The 22,890-nt window shown below is 40.1% G+C and overlaps 1 protein-coding gene across 10 annotated transcripts in view; it reads left to right on the top strand.

Moving 5' to 3' along the window:
* The window catches only part of ATF7IP (activating transcription factor 7 interacting protein), a 120,161-nt gene that overhangs the window by 52,182 nt on the left and 45,089 nt on the right, over window positions 1–22,890 (top strand). For all 10 annotated transcript variants that reach the window (XM_075750745.1, XM_075750755.1, XM_075750721.1 and 7 more), the window contains exons 2-3: window positions 11,710–12,770; window positions 21,032–21,115. In XM_075750745.1, coding sequence (XP_075606860.1) covers window positions 11,717–12,770; window positions 21,032–21,115 — 1,138 coding nt within the window. In that variant the 5' untranslated portion in view covers window positions 11,710–11,716. The remainder of the gene's footprint in view (window positions 1–11,709; window positions 12,771–21,031; window positions 21,116–22,890) is intronic.

Below are 22,890 nucleotides of genomic sequence, written 5' to 3' on the forward strand. Positions count from 1 at the left end.
TTATTATCTTTTAAAATAAAGGCATAGTTGTATGTGGATCTAACTAGGCTGATGGTATCTTGCATTCAGTCCGATAAGTAGACGTGTATTAGTGGTAGAAAAACAAATTATTGGCACATTATATCTGCGTGTGTTCTGTAAGAACAGATCACAAATGGTTAGTTATTTTCTTCTATGAAAATAGTTTTAAATTTCTGACAATTGATATCAACATTACTATAGAGGATTTCAACTGAAATCAGCTTTTTTATTAACCACTACTTAAAAGGTAGGTTCTATTCACCACTTTCATTCTTTGTGACTATCTAGAACAAAATACTCCTGACCATTTGCTGCCTCCCTTTCCTTGATTTGGCAATGCTACGTTTTTAAGTAGACTTGCTTATTTGAGCACTGATTTTCATGATCAAAGGCTGTACTTCCTCCATGTAGTTTTTGTGCTTTGGCAAATGTCTTATGGTTGTGGTGCTTTTGGCTAGCACTGCAGGCACTCCAGGAACCCTGTGCCAATGCTGTTCTAGACTGATGATATTATGCAAATCCTGTTGTGCACTATTGTTTAGATTCCAACTTTTGCCCCCTACACACCACAACACGCCCCCCCCCCCCCCCCCCCCCCCCCCCCCCCCCCCCCCCAGTGTTTCCATGACCACCTCTTTGTCTGCTGCCTGTTACCGGGCAGGATTCAGGGCAGCTGCTTGCTGATTGGCTAACGCCTCAAGCAGCTCTTGGGCTGCTCATATGAGCACACGATTATAGGCTAATCCATAGCAGCTAAGCTAGTACCTTCCTTTGTTGCTTTAGAGCTGCAATTTCTCTCCAGAGTAGTAATAATAGAAAAAAATAAGGAAATAGAGGGGAAGCTTTTAAATTGGCTGAGAGGGGAATCCTTTACGTATTCCTAGCTGCACTGGCACACTTGGTTTTACACACATTTGGTCATGAGAAAGAAATCTGCAAACATTATTGGAGGGAGGTGTCTAATGGTGTGTTTCTTTCTTGCGTCCTGAAGTATATGTGACTTTCAAGCTTAAAATAAAAAAGGGGATTTTCATTAATGATACCTAAACAAATGTACACAATGCTTGCATGTGTGGTGGTTTTTCAAAAATTATTGTGTTTAAAAAAATCAAAACAAAAAAGCAACCCAAAAGTCTACCACCTTATTCACAGTATTTAACCCTTCATGCAGGAGTCATTTTGTGCTGTTCTGTACAAATGCCTTTCTTTGAAATAAAAGATGTCCTTCCTTTGGCTTGGTGCCTGGGCCACTCCTTTCCTTCTTGTGACTTGGTCACACAATAAGTAAAAACTGAAAATACCCAAGCATCAGATAAGGGAAGTGCATAGCAAGTGTAGCTAAACTTTGTGTCAAAGCTAATTATAAAAAGAGGCTACCAGCATACATTAAAACTAGTAGTATTCTAGATGAAATGTTTTATTTGTGCAAGACTGAATTCACGTAACCTGCTCTGGAGTTGCTCTCTGAAGGATAACCTCCTTACCCCTTTGAAAGATTGGAAGGCAGTATTTATCAGATTAATGCTGATTGGCTTGCATCAGTATGACCACAACTGTCTGGACTGGTTACTGAGTATACTTGTTTCTTTTACCCTGCTCTGATGAGAGATCTGTTCCTTAGCTGCAGTGTGCTCTCTTGTGGGTGTGGCTGGAAACACTTTACCGCTGGTCTGCAGTGATATATGGTATTTAGCTGTTAACTAGCATTTAGTGTTCATCTTTTACTCTCATCTATGTTTATAATTTTGTCACTTATGGTACCTTTTATTGAATATTCTTTGGTTGCAAAAGATGGTGGGGTTGAGCTGAATGAGAGTTAATTTTCTTTCTAGTAGCCGGTATAGTGCTGGATTTAGCATGAGAATAATGCTGATAACACACCGGTGTTTTTAGTTGTTGCTAAGTAGTTGTAGTGTCTACACTAAGTCAAGGACTTTTCAGCTTCCCATGCCCTGCCAGGTGCACAAGAAGCTGGGAGAGCACAACCGGGACAGCTGACCCAGACTGGTCAAAGGGATGTTCCCTACCATATAATGTCATGCTCAGTAAATAAACTGGGGAAGCTAGCTGAGAGGTGTGATCACTGGTCAGAAACAGACTGGATATCAGGGCTTTTTTGCAGGTGGTGAGCCCTGCATTTGTGCATTACTTGGGTGGTTATTATCATGATTATTTTATTATTCATTTTCCTTTTGTTATCCTATTTAAACTGTCTTTATCTCAATCTAAGAGATGGGAGTTTTTGCCATTGTCCTCCCCATCCCATTGTGAGGGGAGGGGTGAGCAAGTGGCTGTGTGCTGCTTGCTTACCAGCTGGGGTTAAATCACAGCAGTCCTTTTTGGCACCCAACGTGGGGCATGAAGGGCTAAGATAAGAGATCTGAAGAAATTTGTTATAAGCATTCATGATATTACTTTAATCATTGCTGGTCACAATGTTGCTTTGTTCTCAGAGTTGTGTTATGTAATGTCTTACTTGCCATATATACTGTTAATCAGTGTTTGTGTGTGAGTTACCAATTTTGGGCATTGGATTAAGGTGGTCGCTCTTTACTGTGTAACACTGGGTTATGGTATATGAAAATTATTTATTGTCACACCAATCTGGTATCTGTACTCTGCAGTGGCAGGCAGCGCACAGAGCAGAGCAACAGCAGTGGTTTCATCTCCATACTTAAGGAGCCATCTGTCGGAAGCTATTAATAACTTCACTTTTTACTTTTTCTCAGAGCACCAATATGTGGGGGAGACACCTTTCTTTATTTTCCCTTTCTCCTCCAGGCTAATTACACTAGGTCTTGGGAATGTTGAAGATCCTTGGGTTATTCAGACCAGCATACTTCTCTTGCTAGTCTCCTGAATGTAGTTCCGGTCTTGTTTAGGGTTAAACAACTATTCAAGAATACCACCCAGAGATCAACCCCCATGACAGGCACTGTAGCTGAATCAGAGAACCAACCCATACTGGTATCAGTAACCCCTAAACACAAGAAGAAAAAACCATGAAGTCAACTCATGTGGTAAAGGAGCAATCACAAGAACAGGAGGAAGAGACAGAATCAGAGATTATCATCCGATCCCTATCCCTGAGCGAGCTGTGAGATAAGCAAAAATATTTCAGCTGTTATCCAGGCAAGCAGTTTGTCACCTGGCTGCTCTGATGCTGGGTTAGCAGGGCCAGTAGCCTGGAATTAAAAGGTTAGGGAAGCCAAGCAGCTGGGATCCCTGTCCAGGAAAGGGGGCATTGACAAGGTAATTGGAAAAGGGACACAAATCCTCAGCCTCTGGAGGTGACCTCTCAGACATGAGAGAAAGTTATCCCTTCAAAAATGATATTATATGTCACCCAGGCAAGTGGACCACCATGAATAGAGGTATCCAGTACCTGAGGGAATTAGCCATGCGGGAGATGGTTTATTATGACCTGGACAATGGGCAGTTACCCACAGATCCTGATGAAGTCCAACGTACCCGACCCATGTGGCAGAAGTTTGTACAGAGCACGCCACTGTCGTATGCCAAATCATTAGCAGTACTGGCCTGGAAAGATGAAGAGGCACCAACAGTGAATGAAGTGTCTGGCCAACTCCGGCAATATGAAGAAAATATCCTTTCCTCCCTATGGGCCTGTGTCTCGGCCATGGAAGACTGTCCAAAAAAATCCAAAAAGCTGTCCTGGGAAGTCCAGCAACTCAGAGGAGGGTGTGGAGAAACTGTCCCAGGAGGTCTGGCAACTCAAAGAGGATATGTCACATTCCCCACTTGTGTGGACCAGTATCTCAGCTATTAGGAGTAAGTGGTCCTGTGCTCAAGAGAGAGGATACAGAGGGTGCACACCATGAGGCACCCTGTGGTTTTACCTGCATGACCAGAAAGAGGGCATGAGGAAGTGGGGTGGAAAACCTACCTCGACCCTAGAGGCATGAGTATGTGAGCTGCAAGGAAAAACAATGAAAAAAGAGTATTCTTCCAGGAAAAATGCTACTCCAGTTTCCAGCAGGCAGTTCTCCAGACTGAGTGGAAGGCCTGATTGTATTTATGATCCTCTTGAAGGGACTTCTAAGTCATTTTTACAAGAAGTGAGTGATGAACATGATGACCAAGACTAGAGAGGCTCTGCCTCCAGCCAGGTAGAGGAAAGGAACAACCTGGTTCATTGGACTGTGTGGATTTGATGGCCTGGCACATCAGATCCACAAGAGTATAAGGGTCTAGTGGACACCATTGCACAGTATACCCTAATGCCATCAATCCGTGAAGGGACAGAACCCATCTTTTTCTGGAGTGACAGGATCCCAACAGTTAACTACGTTGGAGGCCAAAGTAAGTCTGATTGGGAATGAGTGACAAAAGCACCTCATTGTGACTGGCCCAGAGGCTCTGTGCATCTTTGGCATAGACTACCTCAGGAGAGGGTGTTTCAAGGACCTGAAAGGGTACTGGTGGGCTTTTGGAATAGCTGCCTACAAGACAGAGGAAATTGAACAGTTGTCTACTTTGCCCAGTCCCTTGGAGGACCCTTTTGTTGTGGGGTTGCTGAGGGTCAAAAAAGAACTGGTGGCATTATCACACCAACCAAGGCTCCCTGATTCCCATCCATGCGCTTGTTTGTCAACTGGAAAGCCAAGGAGTGATCAGCAAGACTCAATCACCCTTTAACAGTCCCTTATGGCCAGTGTGAAAGTCTAATGGAGAGTGAAGACTGACAGTAGACTATTGTCGCCTGAATTAAGTCACACTGCTGATGAGTTCTGCTGTGCTGGACATTCCAGAACTTCAGTATGAACTGGAATCAAAGGCAGCCAAGTGGTATGCTACAATTGGTATTGCTGATGCATTTTTCGTGATCCCTTTGGTGGCAGAGTGCAGGCCACAGTTTGCTTTCACTTGGAGGGGTGTCCAGTACACCTGGAATCGACTGCCCCAGGGATGGAAACACAGACCCACTATTTGCCACGGACTGATCCAGACTGCACTGGAACAGGGTAAAGCTCCAGAAAACCTGCAGTACATTGAAGACACCATCATATGGAGGAACACAGCAGCAGAAGTTTTTGAGAATGGGAAGAAAATAGTCCAAATCCTTCTGAAAGCCGGTTTTGCCATAAAACAATGTAAGGTCAAGGGACGTGCACAGGAGATCCAATTTTTAGGAATAAAATAGCAAGGTGGATGTTGTCAGATTCCAGTGGATGTGATCAACAAAATAGCAGCTATGTCTCCACCAACTAGGAAAAAGGAAACAAGCTTTTTTAGGCATTGTGCGTTTCTGGAGAATGCATATTCCAAATTACAGTCTGATTGTAAGCCCTCTTTATCAAGTGACCCAGAAGAATAATGATTTCAAGTGGATTCCTGGGCAACGACAAGCCTTTGAACAAATTAAACAGGAAGTAGTTCATGCAGTAGCCCTTGGGCCAATCCATGCATGACAAGATATAAATTGTGCTGTACACTGCAGCGGGGGAGAATGGCCTTACCTGGAGTCTCTGGCAGAAAGCACCAGGGGAGACGTGAGGTCAACCACTAGAGTTTTGGGGATACAGAGGATCCAAGGGTCACTATACTCCAACTGAAAAAGATATTGGCAGCATATGATTGATATCAAAGCACAGCTCCTCCTGGCACCTTGACTGCTGGTGTTGGGCTGGCTGCTCAAAGGGAGAGTCCCTTCTACACACCACGCAACTGGTGCTACATGGAGTAAGTGGGTTGCACTGATCACTCAGTGGGCTCAAATAGGAAACCCCAGTCACTCTGGAATCTTGGAAGTGATCACGGACTGGCCAGAAGGCAAAGATTTCAGAGTATCACCTGAAGAGGAGGTGATGTGCTGAAGAGGCCCCACTGTGTAATAAACTGCCAGAAAATGAGAAGCAATATGCCCTGTTCACTGGTAGGGCCTGTTGTATTGTAGGAAAACATGGAAAGTGGAAGGCGGCTTTATGGAATCCCACATGACAAGTCACAGAAGCTACTGAAGGACAAGGTGAATCAAGTCAGTTTGCAGAGGTGAAAGCCATCCAGCTGCCTTTAGATCACTGAGCGAGAAAAGTGTCCAGTACTTTACTTTATCCATGAGTCAGTATAGAGATACTGGCAAATGCTCTGTGGGAGTGGTTACAGCAATGGAAGCAAAGCAACTGGCAACACAGAGGCAAACCCATCCGGGCTGCTGCATTGTGGTAAGATATTGCTGTCTGGCTAGAGAACTTAATTGTGAAAATATGTCATATAGATGCCCATGTACCCAAGAGTTGGGCCACTGAGGAACATCAAAACAAGCAGCAGGTGGATCAGGCTGCTAAGATTGAAGTGGCTCAGGTGGATTTGGACTGGTAACATAAGGGTGAATTATTTATAGCTTGGTGGTCCCATGACACCTCAGGCCACCAAGGAAGGGATGCAACGTATAGATGGGCTCAAGATCAAGGGGTGGACTTGACCGTGGACACAATTGCACAGGTTATTCATGAATGTGAAACGTGGGCTGTAATCAAACAAGCCAAGCAGTTAAAGCCTCTCTAGTATGGAGGACGATGGCTGAAATATAAATACAGGGTTGCTGGGCAGATTGATTATATCACGCTCCCACAAACCCACCAAGGCAAGTGCTATGTGCTTACAATGGTGGAAGCAACCACCGGATGGCCGGAAACATATCCTGTGCCACCACCCAGAATGCTATTCTAGGCCTTGAAAAGCAAGTCCTGTGGTGACATGGCACCCCAGAAAGAATTGAGTCAGACAATGGGACTCATTTCCAAAACAACCTCATAGACACTTGGGCCAAAGAGCCCTCAGGGAACGATACAATGGATTGCTAAAGACTACACTGAGAGCAGTGGGTGTTGGGACCTTCAAGCATTGGGATATACATTTATCAAATGACCGGTTAATCAGCACTAGGGGATCTACCAATCAAGCTGGTCCTGCCCAATCAAACTTTTACATACTGTAGAAGGACATAAAGTTCCTGCAATGCATGTGAAGAATATGTTTGGGAAGTCAGTCTCGATTATCCCTGCTTCAGGCAGGCACATCCACAGGATTGCTTTTGCTCAAGGACCTGAGTACGCTTTGTGGGTGATGTGGAAGGATGGGGCAGTCCGATGTGTACCTCAAGGGAATGATTTATATTGTATTACATTAATTGCTACATAATACTGCATGTCATCACCACTGTGATTGCTATATGCCATAACAACGGTATTACAGTAAGAATCACCCAGATTAATGAAGAATGAACTTTGATGAAACCAGAACTGGCTTCAGCAACTAGTGCCCAGTGACTTCCTCAAGACTGACATCTTCAGACCGTGAGCATAGACCGTGCCAAATACATCAGCTGCGACGTCCGGATGCAGCGTGCAACAATCCAACATCACACACCATCTCCCCTGCCCTGAGAGACTGTTTTGACCCATGGAGCCCAAACTCATGGACTAAATGAACTCAACAGATGTTTTAGAGGGATGGCCTGTAGACTAAGCGAATTATATCTGTGTGTACATATCAAAAGACAGGAAAAGCGATGGTGATTAACTGGAATGTATTGGGAAATATAGGACCTGGGCGTGGTGTAGATAGTATGGAATAAGGGGTGGATGCTGTCCTGGTTTCAGCTGGGATAGAGTTAATTTTCTTTCTAGTAGCCAATACAGTGCTGTGTTTTGCATTTAGGATGAGAATAATGCTGATAACACACTGATGTTTTTAGTTGTTGCTAGGTAGTTGCAGTGTTTACTCTAAGTCAAGGACTTTGCAACTTCTCATGCCCTGCCAGGTGCACAAGAAGCAAGGAGAGCACAGCCAGGACAGCTGATCCAGGCTGGCCAAAGGGATATTCTGTAATGCTCCGTATATAACTGGGGAAGCTAGCCGGGAGGCCCGATTGCTGCTTGGAAACAAACTGGGCATCAGGGCTTTTTTGCAGGTAGTGAGCAATTGCATTTGTGCATCACTTATATATTATGTTGTTGTTGTTGTTCTCTTCCTTTGCTATCCTATTAAACTGTCTTTATCTCAGCCCGCAAGGTGGGTTTTTTTTTTCCATTCTCCTCTCCATCCCGTTGCGGGGGAAGGGTGAGAGAGCAGCTGTGTGGCGCTTAGTTACCGGCTGGGCTTAAACCATGACAGTTAACAACTCTTAATAACTGTCTAACAGTAAATTTTTATGAAAAGCCTTTTTTTGGTACAGATTCACTGTAGAACTGTATTAAAGCTTTGTTTTTAAACTAGATTTTGGTAATATCCTAAAATATAAAGTAAACACAGTTTTGAAATACATTAGCAATTTAAGCTTATTCATTCGGTATTTTTTAAAGAAAAAAATAAGGATGCATCAATAGAAAGCTATTCTGAGGTTTGATTTTTTTTTTTAAAGACTACTATTCTTGGCAAATATAAAAAGGAAGTTCCCTTCATTTTACTCTGTACTTACTGTATTTTATGTTAAAAATATGAATGAAAGACTAGATAGCATTTTCTGCTCTAATGTCCTTAACCATCTAATTTAAGTTTTATATTTTATGATTACTCCAGTGATGAACTTATGAATTTGATTTTAAGTTGTCTATGAAGATTTTAATTTTTTAGTATTTATTTTTGGTCATAGGGAAGGTAGGATTGTGAATTTTGTAATACAAGAACTTTTAAATTATGGGTAATGCTTATAAAAGAAAATATTGTAGTCTAGGAGATCAAACTACTTATCTGTCTTAATATTGATACAGAGGCACTGTATCGTTGTACTACGTTAACAGAACACTCTCACTAGCTGGTCACCTATTAGGAGCTCTTGAAATTGTTCAAGGTTAGCCAAGCCCGGAATTTTCTATTTTTTTTCAAATTGGCTCTACAGGATACACATCTGTAAGAGCATGCATGTTGGTTGTAGGGGATTATATGCATGGAACGTGAGTATGATGATCAGTACTCTTATTATGTGCCGATCTGATACATGCTTTTATATTGACGTGAAAAAACGTGCTTTACATTCTGAGTTCTTGGGAAGAAGGAAGGAATGCGCTTTCAAAAACTACACGTGCACTTCTGAAATAGTAGAGGTTTTTATATGCTTCTCCTGACTTCAGGACTAGAATTACTGTGTTAAATGTATTCACTTCTGGAGGAATATGAAGATGCTGTATTTAGCATGTAGACAGCTCTGGAGGGACATTAACAGCTCACCTGGAGTTCATATTTCATCTGACTGGAAATGGTTATGTGATGGGAACATTTTCTAAAAACAAGTAAACTGATGCTTTCAGATCAGTGTTTCTATAGATGTTTCTATAGATTTTGCTCCCACTAGTGGCAATACAGTAATAGACAATCCTGTTCAGAAAATGTCATTCAAACTGGCAAAAATTCATGTCCTAATGGTATTATTGAGAGTCTGTAAATAGAGCTGATAGAACCTTTTGTGCAGATTTGGTCATCTGTTCCTGAGGTGTGGATTGAAGTGTTATTTAAGCACCATCAGTTACTCAAATACCAGGATGCTAGATTGTTATACAGAAAAGAACTGAACTCAAGTAGAAGGGAATCTGAAAGTTATGTTAACAGGAAATGCAAAACGGGGGAAATTATATATTTTTTTTAATCATACTGCTTTCTATTTTGGCCATATTTTTGTCAGGTCATGTTGACTAAGTGTAAAAGAAGCCTTATAATTGCCCGGTACTGTATGTCATGATACTAAGGTTTAGAGTTTGTCTTGATAGTAGAATTCATATTGTACCTTAGAATATATATTCATATCTTACCGTAGAATATTCTAGTTGGGCAATGCATAAATGTTATATAATTTCCTTCATAAACAAACTGTTCCCAGTAAACTAGGAAGGATCCAGCAGAGGACTACCAAAATGATAGGAGCCTAAAGCATGTGACTTATGATGAGACGCTGAGGGAGCTTGTCATCTGCTAAAGGGCAATCTTACGGCTGCCTAATTAAAACTTGTAGACAAGGTTGGTTACAAAGAGGGTGGAGCCAAACTTGAAAAGCTGTTGAGTCTCAGTTTTTTGAATTTTTACGACTTGGTTGTACAAAACCATCGCTGATCTGAGCTAGTGTTGGCAATAGTCCTACTTTTTTTTAATCAAAAAATCAGAAAAATTTTATACTCCACCTGAAAAGACAAAATGCAGTTTAATAATTAATTTCTCAGCTCTGTAAATGAAAGTGGATTGGGGGGAAGATGCAAAATGAATTATACTAAGTAGTTAAAATGCATCCTTTATGTAATAATTCTGTTGTATCAATGGTATAAACATTTGCTTATCTGGTGCTTGGGGGGGGGGGGCAGACACGGGGGCAGGATTCATATAGACATAACTGCCTGATGTATTTTCTTGCTTTTTTCTATTTGCTATAATATCTTTTAACTACTGCTACCCAAATGAATTTTCACATGTTTTGAGAAACTTAAGCCATATCTTAGACAGGAGTCACTTATGATGATATAGTAGCTTCAGTAGAGCTAAATTGGTTGGCATCAGCTGATTCAAGATCTTGTTTGCTGAGTTTCATTTAGGCTATAACAACTTCCTTAACTGCTTTCTGCTTCTGAACAATGTTACCGTGTTCTTTACATTTGATAATTTAAATAATTTTATTTAAATTTTTATTCATTATTTAAATAATTTCTTTAAAACTGTGTCCTTAAACAAGATCACGAGGGAAAAAATATAGTATAAAAATCCCTATGGATTTTTGTTTGTTTTGTTTAATGGAAACAAATGAAATAAGATTTTGTTGTATTTCAACAAAATTATTTTAACTTCCTAGATAATGCTGGATTTAACTCCATTTACTGATTTGCTAAAGTAGATTTTCGAACTTTTTTTAAATACTAATGTTTAGTATGTTTTTTTTATTTACTAATGTTCTTATTTTTCTTAGTATTTGCATGGATGGATGGAATTAATAAAATTATATGGAGGGTAACCCCATTGGTTTTCCTTTAGAAAAATGTCTTTTTCCAAAGGAGCTACAAAAACTGTAGTTCTTATGAGCACAAATGGTCATAGTAAAATACTATTGCTAATTAAATGAAAGTGCTCTAAAAACCCAAGTTCAGTTAACCATTGCATAAATATGGAGGATGGAGGTCTGTTTTATCTATACAGAAGAAAAAGTTATCTTAATGACACATTCAGAAATTCTTTCAATATACTGAAGTTTTCTTTAAAAGTTTTTTTTAATGTAAAAATCCTGTGATTTACCCCAGTTTTTAATTCTGTTTGAAACTCATGAAATTACATAGTTTTAGAAAGATAAATGTAAACAGATGGGCCAGGAATATTTTTTACTTTTTTTTATGAGGAGAGAGGCTGCTGGCTCTTATATTAGTACAATATCTTTCTAGCTAGAAAACATCATTAAGTGGCTGTGCTATAATAATATGAGTGATCTAAAATGTATAGTCAGAACATTACTACATAACATTATAGGGTGATCTCAGTGATCTTTACATACATGTGTTTATGCAGCATACGTAGAAACTTCACTTTTTCTGAGGACAAACAAAATTTGAGTTGTCAGTTGTTTCTTTGCTTTTGTAGATACAATTAAACCGGTTTGCTTTAAAATGCTAAATGCTACAGTCTTTCTTAGGAACACTGTAATACAGTGATAATAAATTGTTACCTTCACAATTATTTCTCAACTTTTTTTTTAAGGGTCAAGATGGATAGCACAGATGAACCTCAGAAAAAAGTCTTCAAAGCACGAAAAACAATGAGAGTAAGTGATCGACAACAACTTGAAGCTGTCTATAAGGTTAAGGAGGAGTTGTTGAAGACAACTGAAGTTAAACTGTTAAATGGAAAGCATGAGAATGGAGATTCTGATTTAAATTCCCCTTTAAGCAATACAGACTGTGTGGAGGACAAGAGGGAAGTTAATGGCCTAGTGGACTTGTCTGTTAACTCTGAAGGAGGAGGAACAGCTTCTGATGAAATTAGTGAAGCCAAAAGTCCTGAAAGTAGGGCAGGGAACATAGTCCATGACATAGAACCTAAACCTCTAACGCTGTCTCCAGAGAATGTTACTCCTGAGCAAGATAAAGATACGGATACTGCTTTAGCTTGTGAGGCTGAAAATGGGGTGCTTGGTAGCAATAAAGATAACTTCCATGAAGAAAATGATACAAAAGATCATTTGGACCAAAGAGAGTGTGACATCCCATTAGAAGATGAAAGTAAATCAATCTGTGATATTGGTGACTCTTCTGAAGAGAAGGGAGAAAGGAAGGACTTAACTATTAATTCTGATTCATCCAGTGAGGAAAAGAGGACTCAAAAAGCAACTGTTGAAGATGCTGTTGGAGAAGAAGCCATCTCTAGCAGTATGGAAGGTGACCAGGAACCAAAGGACAAACGAGATGGCATTGCAGGTCTTTCAGAAACCACTGTTCAGAAGATGATAGATGAGCCAAGTGAAAGTATCTTGGACAGTACTGACTCTATGGAAACAGATGAAATTATTCCAATTTTGGAAAAACTAGCCCCTGCTGAAGATGAACTGAGCTGTTTCTCTAAAAGTTCTCTGCTTCCAGTGGATGACACAGTCCCAGATTTAGAAGAGAAAATAGACAACTGTTTGGGTTCACCATCCAAGCAGGAAAGCAATGAAAGTCTGCCAAAAGAGGCTTTCTTAGTACTGTCTGATGAAGAGGATCCCTGTGATGAGAAGGAGGAACATGCTGAAGTGATACTACCAAACAAGTCAAATCCTCCAGGTAAGAGTTTTCTAAATTGGTAGTTCTGATTCAAGTCTGGGATTTTGTTCATTTCTTAGAATGACGCACTTGTGACATGTTTATAAATCAAAAAGTCTTACCCACCAATTCTGTGTTACAATTTTCAAGGATGGAATTTGAGGCAGAGAAAAAAATGAAAGTAACACGAAACAACTGTCATCTTAGAGATATGGTTTGTTTTGTTTTTTTTCTCATACTCTTTGCAAACTGGGATGGGATGGTGGGTGGAAGAAGAAAAGAGTAATTGCCAGACATAGAACAGAAAGATTTGTGCGAGAAGAAATGTGTTCGTTTAGTGTTCTTGAGAGGAAGAAAGGATTTGAACTTTAACACACAAATAAATAGTAAGAATGAAAACATGCTTGTAATCCAGGCATGGCACAAGTCACATTTGCTTCAGATTTCTTTTTTTCACTAAAAGACAATATTGGGAAGGTTTAATGAAAAACACAGATCATGTATGGTTTTCATGCCATATAGCTTTTATTCATTTAAGTCATGATAGGGTTTATCTAACTCTTATCTGATGACTATGCCAACTGATTAACATTTGAAAGTATTAAGTGTAGGAAGCTGGTACTTTAGTCTCTTCATGTAGTTAGAGGATTATTTTCTTTATATTAAACTGAACGGATGTCCTCTGTAGTCTATTATTGTCATGCAATTTTGTAAGCATACTTATTTTTGTGACATAGGGCGTTCATTGTCATACTGTTGCACTTACGAAAATAAAACATGAATAATTTACAGATAAGTTGACACTGCTCTTTTGTCTGTAATTAAGAAAGCTGTTGTTTCGAATGATCTTTGTTTTGGTTTGTTTTTTTTCTTTTTTCTCCCCATTGTATGGCTTTTTATGAAATTATGACCATGCTAACCCAAATGTGTTTAAACGTGCTTGACTGGGTAGGAATTTCATAGATAAAACAAGATTCAGGTGTCTTTCAGTCTCTGGAAAATTAGTAACCATAGTTTCTCAGCTCTTGTTTCACTAATGATGAAAATGTGTCTTTCACTATTGTATGATGACACTCTGAGTCTTCAGTCGCTAAATAACTAGTAGAAGGGATATAATAATGTCTCTTCAGCCATGTTTCAGACTCTTCCTTCTTTTCTGGTATTTACCTTAAAATTTATGCCAGCTAAACAGAGAAAAGGTAGGTTCCATAGTTTTTTCTAAGGATCTTATTTAGGTGTTGCACTGAGATTGCAAAACTGGTACCACTGTTGTGCAATTAAAGTCTTCCAGAAACTATTTGCAGGTGGGGGTTGGCAAGGAGGAAAGACATTGTGTGTACTTCTGTCAAAACTGTAGTGTGATACAAGTCCCTTTTTTTATAAAATGTATGTTACAAATAAATTTGCGATCCTTGTTCTTACTGCAGTTTAAGGGTTCTTTCATTGGAGATGAATGAAATTAGAATATCAGGGTTACTTTTTTCATCTTACACAATGTGAAAACACACAGTGGTCACAGAGCAGTTTTTGCTCTGGAGCAAAAAGACCAAAGTCAATATTAAATATTGGACTACAGTTTGCAGAAGTCTAAAATTATTGTATCCAGTAGTATTTTCTTCAGGTTTTCAGTTTTGGTGACAGGACGAATTCTCTTGACTAGTTGTGTTATTTATTGGCTATAACAGTTTGACTTTTACAGTTGCATGGCTGTAACTGAGACTGTTAAACAAAAACGGGCCACTGTGAAGTATGTTCTGTATTTAACCAGCAGTCACCTGTTAATTTCTGCGTTCTAAGCTTCATGAAGCTTGCCCGTCAAGTTGCAGAGAAGGAAATTTAATTTTTTTTCGGAATAGTACATTCTGTGTGAAATATTTCAAGCAAATCTTTTGAGGACCCCTTTTGTACTAAATTTGAGATGGTATTAATGGAAAAATTTTGCAGTCCTTCCACCAATTTCAATCTTTCAATAGCAAAGAAAATAGCAGAGATGGTGCAGGGGCAGGAAACAATTGTATGAGAAAACAGAGTTGTCTTAGAAGATAAAAACTAACTTTTGGAAAGAGTCTGTGAGGATTAAATCTGTGGAGAGAGTATGGAGATCACTTGAAGATGCTATATTGAAGGCACAGGTGCAAGCTGCTCAATTAAAAAGTAGAGTTTTCAAAAAGCCCAGATGAAAGCCAGCATGGCTAAACAACAATGTGAAGAATGGTACTAGAAGGCTTTCTTCAGATGGGCAGATTAATAGAATCTTTTTGTCCAGTAGAATTAGTGAATATAATAGTTATGTTGGCGGTTAAGATTTTTGTAACGGAAGATCATACATAGAAAACCACGGAATTCTTCAGGTAAGTAAACAAGCACATGACAAGGAAGATCTGATTGATATATTTGAATTCTTCTGAATACCAAACACACAACTTTTTACCAAGAACTTTTGGAAACTGAACTGTCTTCGGAAGACAGAAGATCCTCATGGAAGAAATAATCTTCTGAAGAATTGAAAGGAAATCTACAGTGATCTGTTGCAGAGACTGTGTTGTGTGGCAGAATTAATAATTTAGCTAAAATGAAGGGTGACTAGCAGAGTGACAGTTTGCTGATGATACTATGAATAGCTGTAGAAGAATCTCACAATGCTGAATGACTGGGGTATAAAAATGGCAGATGAATCTCATTGTGCTTAACTACAGAGTGGTATAGATGAATACAAAAATGGTCATAACTTGATAAGAAGATAGAACTGACTTACCACTCAAGGACAATTTTCCAGGATTATAGAAGGTAGCTTTGTGAAGACATTGATACAGTAACAGTTGAAGATAGCAAATAAAGAATACTGGGAATAAATTAAGAAATTGAGAAGAACTTCACTATGGGACATCAAGCTCTTAAATGTTTTGTATAATTCTGTTTCTTTTCCCCTCCCTGTATCAAAGATGTTACAGAACTGGAAAAGGTGCATGAAGGAGCAACAGGGAAGATCATGGAACTGCAGAGTAATTTTAATTCAATCCTCTGATGGTCTTTATTCCAGCTCCCTACTCAAAGCAGGTCTAATTATATCAGATGGTTGAGGGACCTTGGCAGTTAATTTTTGTGTATCTCGAAGGATGGATATACCACAAGTTTTTCTTGAGTAGCCTAATATTTAACCAACTTCAACAGTGAAAAACTTTATGCTTAATTGGAATCTTCTGTGTTCCAACTTGTGTCCATTGCCTCCTGTCCTTAGAGAAGTGTCTCCATCTTATCTCTGCCCTCCCATTATGTAATGAAAGGCAGCAGTACAATCTCCAACTAGTCTTCACTTGTTAAGGCTGAGCAAAGCCGCTTCTGTCACCTGTTCCTCATACAGCATGTACTTCACTTCCTTGACCTTTCTGGTGACCATCCACTGGACTTGCTGTGGTTTTGTCAGTGCCTTTCTAGTACTGGAGATCCAAAAAACGGACATAGTGCTCCAAATAGGGGTTTCTCAAGTGCTGAACAAAGGAGAATCACTTATCCTGCTGGACACATTTCTTGTTAATACAGCCTGAAATGCTATTGAACTTATTTCACACTGCTGACTGATGTTCAAGTTGTTTTCCACCAGGAATCAAAGCCTTGTTCTACAGTGTTACATTTTAGCCAGTCAACCCCCAGCCTGTCCTATTGCATTAGGGTTATTCTAACCCAGATTCAGGGCTAATCATTTGTACTTGCTGCACTTTGTGTTCACCCATTTTTCCAGCCTGTCAGTGTGCCTCTGAATAGCAGCTATGCCCCACAGAATATTTACCACTCCCTCCAGTTTGTGTCTGCGAACTTGCCAAGTGCAGTCTTCTGCCCACAGGTCCAGGTCATTAGTAAATACAATAAACTGCATCAGCCCAGTCTGGCTTCCTGAGGACTGCCTCCAGTGGTGAACCACCAGATGTACTACATACCACTGATGCCAATTCTTTGAGCCCACTGTAAAAAGCTACTAGGTCTGTCAGGCACAGTTTGCCGTTACTATATCCAACTGGCTACTCCCAGTCACCTTTCTATCCTTTGTGTGCCTGGCAATGGCTACCTATGAGTATTTTTTCCCATAACCTCCCCAAGATGTCAGGTGAGGCCAACCAGCCTGTAGTTTCTGTGAATCATCGTCCTTGACTGTCTTGAAGATGGCTGTGACAGTTCTCTTTTTCCAGTCATCAGGAGCTTCCCTTGGTTGCCGTGAAGATTATAGAGAGGGGCTTTGCAATGCCGGCAGCCTACCTCCCTCAGCACTCTTGGGTACATCTCATCTATTCCTGTGGACTTCTCTATATCCACCTGGTTTAAGTGTGCCCTAGCTCTATCTCCTTGACTGTGGATAGCACTTCACTTCTGCAGACTCTGCCAGAATCTCTCCCTCTGCTCTCAGCAACTTAGGAAGAAAACTTGCCAGTGAAAAATGGAGACAGAAAAGTTGAGTACATCAGCATTTTCCATGTCCTCAGTTATTAGGTTGCCTGCCCCAGTGAGCAGTGGCCACACATAATTTTCCATAGCCTTCCTTTTGCTGCCATTGTAGTTACAGAAGCTCTTCTTGCCCTTCACATCCCTCACTGGCTTCAATTCCATGTGAGACTTGGTTTTTCTTACTCCATTCCTGCACAACTGGATAATGTCCCTGTATTCCTCTTACTTCCTCTTCCTATGTAATTCTTTTTTATATTGGAGCTCTGTCAGGAAGTCCCTGTTCACCCATGCTGGCTTTCTTCCATGCTGGCTGTACATTCTGCACATTGAAATGAGCTATTCTCATGCCTTGAGGAAGCTGTCCTTGAAGAACTACCAGCTCTCCTGGGTATTTTTGATTTCCAGGGCAGCTCCCTTTGGGACACTACCAAGTAGGTCCTGAATAAGGTGAAATCTGCTGTCCTTAGGGCAAGGACATGATGTTCATCCCGCTTACTTCTTGCAGGATTTTTAATTCCCCAGTCTTACGGCTGTTGCAGGTGAACCTACTCTTGACCTTCCATGTCCCAGACCAATTCTTCCTTGTTTGTGAATAACAAACCCAACAGAGCATCTCCCCTAGCTGACTGATCAGTTGCCTGTGTCAAGAAATTGTTTTCAGCATGTTCAGGAAACCACCTGGATTGTGCCCAATCATACAGCCTTTCCAGTTAAAGTATACCCATGAGTCAGTCCTAAGGCCTGTGATTATGTGAAATGGCTCTATTGACTTCCTCTCCTTGTTCAAGTAGTCTGTAGTGAGTGCCTAGCACAACATTGCCCATGTTGCTTTTCTGCCTTCTCCTTGCCCACAAGTGCTCAGCTGGCTCATCACCTGTCCCATGGCAAAACTCTGGGCACTCTTCTGTGCACAACCAACTCCTCACCCTTTCCAGCCTGTCTTTCCTAAAGAGACTATGTTCATCCATTGTTATGCTGTAGTCATTTCAGCTATTCCGCTATGTCTCTCTGATCCAAATGACATCATAATTTTGCAGTTGTGTAGTGACTAGCGATTCCTCTTGTTTCTTGTGCTGCATTCATTTGTTTACAGATACTTGAGATGATGAAAACTTCCACTGATGAAGACTGGACGACCTCTCTGGGCAACCTGTTTCAATGACTCTCTTCATGTTGGGAATGTTTTTCTTTCTATCAGTTGGAATCTCTTGTTTCTGCTTACACATGGTTTCTCTTACTGTTTGCCATGCAGCTTTACAATGAGTCTGACTTCATATTCTCAAAAGCCACCTTAAGGTATAGGAAAGCCTTAAGGTATAGGAAAGGTATAGGTTTTTAAGTCCCCATTAAGCTTTGTCTTCTCCATGCTGAACAAGCCCAGCTCCCTCAGCATCTCTTACAGGTCATGTTCCCCAGCCCCTTAGCAGTCTCTTGCTCCTTACTGAGAGATGGCATAATGAGTGCTAGGTAAAGGGCAATAACCACTTCCTATGGTGTACCGGCTCTGTTCCTGTAAATGCAGCTCACAATGCTGTGGACCTCCTTTGCTGCCAGGGCATGCTGTTGGCTCATGCTTTGCTTGCTGTCTGTGCGAGTTCTCAAAGCAGAGCTCCTCCCCAGCCATGTGGGCCCTAGCCTGTGTCACTGCAAGGGTTCTCACTTCCCAGGTGCAGAACTTCTGTATTTGTCCTTGTTGAATATCACAAAGCATTTCTCATCCCATTTCTTCAGCTTGTCTTAAGTCATGATGATTCATTTGAAAATAGATGAATCTATGATTTATTCCTAAACAAAAATAGTCAAATCCTGTCACATTTCATGGGAAAAATCTGTATTTCTGTTTTGTAATAACTTCTGGATAGAGTTTGATCAAGGATTCACTACTTAGAAAGGCTGTGCTTTTGTACTTTATTGTGATTAATGTCTGTGCTCATCAGTTCTAGCCAATCTGTAAGGAGAATGTTGCAGTTACAGGATTATAGAATAGTGAGAGTATGACTCTGCAATCCAGAGTAACTTGCAAATACTGTTCAGATGCTCTTAGGCTTACTCAGTATTTTTATTTCCATTTATATGTATGTTTTGGCAGAACTGACATGCAGATATGTATCCAGTCAGTTACTAAGCAGATCTAAATGCTTGCAGCTGTAGAAATTATTAAAAGGTATTTTCAGCTGTTTAGTGACAGGCAAATACCAAGTAAAAAAAACCCACCACCACCTTTGTGTTCAGATCCATGCAAATAGTGTGACTTATTAAGACAACTGTGTGATAAATACAGTGATAACTTAATGATATAATCAAATTACTGGTTTTTTAAAGGTTACATTAATTGCTTCTGCCTGTCTAGCATTGAGATAATAAGTGAAAATAGATAATATTGAAGATAATCAGTGAAGATAATAGTGAAGATAATCAGTGAAAAATAAGCTGATAGCCAGATGTAAAATTATCTCTGTATTATGGCTTGAACCTTCTTAACTAGAGAAATTTAGCTGGGCATCATGTTTAAACCACTTTTAGTTAAATGAGCTAAATTTGTTCACAGTGTGATGGAAGTTTGTAAGGAAAGGACTTCCTTATCCCTAGCATTACTTTGTTGTCTACATAGAACTCAAAAATCTCAGCTTTGGAACTTGTAACATGATATTTTAAAGACATTCTAGGTATATGTATCTTTCCATGGAATATTTGTATCTTTCAACTGAATATTAAAAACTGTAAATTGTGGGAAAAGTACTCTTGAACTTAATGACTCTCCTTTAGATTCTTAGGTAAATGAGTCCTGTTTTATTGATAACAATTAAATATATGATGCTTACCTATAAGCCTTAAAGTAGGTGGCATTGGCACTGGCACTGTGGTATTTTATTACCTTAAAAATAAATCAGCTTGTCTTTGAAGAATTTATGAGTATTATTTTGTGTATAAAGTAACAATGAAAAATCTCATAATTTCAGTTTAGTGTTAAGAGAGCGTCAAGCATATCTTTGCAGCCAGAACTTTCTCTAAAGAAGCTAGTAAACTCTGCTGTAATGACAAAATGAAAATATTAAATTGGAGAAGTGTACAGATCAAGATGTGCATAGCAGTACTGACTTGTTTTGTTATATTCTGAACAGATTTTAATGTAGTCTTAAAAGTAATAGTTTTATGTTGTATCTAGCAAGCACAGGAGGTGGCAAATACAGCCTGTGTGAAACACATAATGGAAGTTTATGGAACATACCATAAAAGTTTTCAGGAAGTGTTAGCATTTTTCATTTTAACCTGTGTGCATTTGGGAGTGCTATTACAGATTTTTCTTTATTTAAGAATTTCCTGAACTGTACGTTTTTAAATAACTGGTCTTAAATTGTGGTACTTTATATTAGGAAGAAACTTTAAATGAAAGTTCTTATTTGTTAAGAAAAGAATTTAAGCTTTTTCTACCATAAAGATTATGGGTGAATTTGCCAATTGTAAATAAATATATTAGTATTTTGTTACTGAAATTTGTATACTTTTTTCGTAGGTAAAAAATAAACTAAAATAATTTATTGAGAACTTTAACTACATTAAAAATACATCATTTCAGAGGTAACTTTGAGGCATTGTGTTGATTTTAAAGCTAAGCAAATCCAGAAGTGAATCTTACTGTGTTGTATGGTAGTTCAAATTTTTACTCTGAGGGTATCCTCTGACTTTTTTCATCTCTGCATTCATTCCGTGTCACACTTATTTCTTTCACCTTCCCCAACATGTTTTTTCATAAGTATTCTAAGTTCACTAGTGAAAACAGGACTCTTATGAGAGTTTTGTAGAACAGCATAAGTAACACATGGTGGTTTTTCTTCTGTTTGTAGAAGTGGAAGAGGAGAAAAGAAAGGAGAGTGAGGAGGATAAAGAAGAAGAAGCCCACAAAGAAGAGGAGAAACATGCAGAGAGAAGTACATAACATTAAAACTATTATGCTTTGCTGGTGGCACGTGTTAGAAACACAGAATTGTTGAGGCTGGAAGGGACCTTTGGAGACTGACTAGTCTAAACCCCCTGCTCAAACCTAGGTCAACTAGAACAGTTTGCTCAGAACCATGTCTAGACAGATTTTGAGTATCTCCACAGATGGAGACTCTACAACCTTCCAGTGTTCCACTTCCAGTATTTGACCACCCTCATAGTAGAAAAGTTTTGATATGTTTGAATGGAGCAATTTTCGATTCGCATCCATTTCTCTCATATTTTCACTGGTACTCACTAAGAGGCTTGCCCCTCTCCACCCATCAGGTAATTTACACACATTGTAAAATCTTCTCTAACCACCTTCTCCAGTTAACAGTGCCAACTCTCACTTCCTTGTGTGAAGGATGGTCCAGTCCAGAAAACATCTTGGTGGCGCTACACTGAGCTCTCTCCAGTATGCTCACGTGTTTCTTTTATTTAGAAGCCCAGAACTCGACACAAGACTCAAGGTTAAGTTTCAGAGCAGTGATTAGAGGGGAATAATTACCTCCCTCGACCTGCTGTAGATACTCTTCCTCAGGCAGCCAGGGATGATGTTGGCCGCCTTTGCCAACAGGGCATGTTGCTGACTCATGTTCAACTTGATGTGTATGAAGACCACCAGGGCCTTTTCTGTAAAGCTGTTTTCTTGCCAGTTAGTTCCCAGCCTGTACATGGGTTTATTCTTACCCAAGTGTGTTTCCTTTTGTTGAACTTCATGAGGTTTCAGTTTGCCAGTTTCTCCAGCTTGTCAAGGTGACTCTGAATGCCATCTAGTGTTGCAACGCCTCCTTCCAGTTTTGTATCATCGGCAAATAGCCGAGGATGCCCTCTATCTCATTATCTAGATCATTAATGAAGATGTTAGTGTTGGTATCAGTATCATCTGCTGGTGTACATTCCTAGTGATGAGCTCCTACTGGACTTTGTGCCACTAATCATGGCTCTTGGAGCCCAGCAGTTGAGCCAGTCCATTTATCTAGGCTATACGTCATGAGTTTGTCTCTGAGGATGTTTCGGGTGTCAGAAGCAGTACTAGACAAGATAAACAGCATCCACTGCTCTCCCCTCTGTACATCTGCAGGCAGAACGGGAGCTGCTGTCCTGGTGGCTCCAGCCTTTGTCATCATGGGAGTCTCCATTTCCCATCTGTATAAGCTCAGGCTCTATACCTCCTTTGATACAGCTGGGGGTGCAGTTCTTGAGGCTGCAGGATCTTGGAGTATATCCAGTCATAGCTCCTTTAACTTGGCAACTCAGCTGTCCCACTAGTTTGTACCTTCTGTAGCCAACAAGCTCATCTCCCTCTGCCATAGCCTCAGTCAGAATGGGAGGCCCTAAGAAAATCCCTGCAGCCCAAGACTTGCAAAGCCCTATTTTCCCCCTAAGTAGCTTAGTCTGGAGGCTCTGACATTACTGGGAGAGTTGTTGCAGTGGCTGCTGGAGACCACAACGTGTGGCACATCACCAGCATTACTCAGTGCAGGGACCGTGACACCCTCCTGTGCACCCCACTGTACAAATTCCTCTGTTTGTTAGCTGCTCTCTGGGAGCTGTGCTCTAGGTCCAGCAGCAATGTTGGCCTCTCCCTAGTACCTGCTGAAAGGATGTTTGAGCTTCCATAAGGAGTTGGCTGGAACATAAGCACAAAGCACGCTTTGATCAAGAACAGCTGACACAGCTCATTAGAAGCTGCTAGAGTTTCCTAGAAGTCACAGCCTCC

Source organism: Balearica regulorum, chromosome 1 (genome assembly GCF_011004875.1).
Source record: "Balearica regulorum gibbericeps isolate bBalReg1 chromosome 1, bBalReg1.pri, whole genome shotgun sequence".
Taxonomy (NCBI): domain Eukaryota; kingdom Metazoa; phylum Chordata; class Aves; order Gruiformes; family Gruidae; genus Balearica; species Balearica regulorum.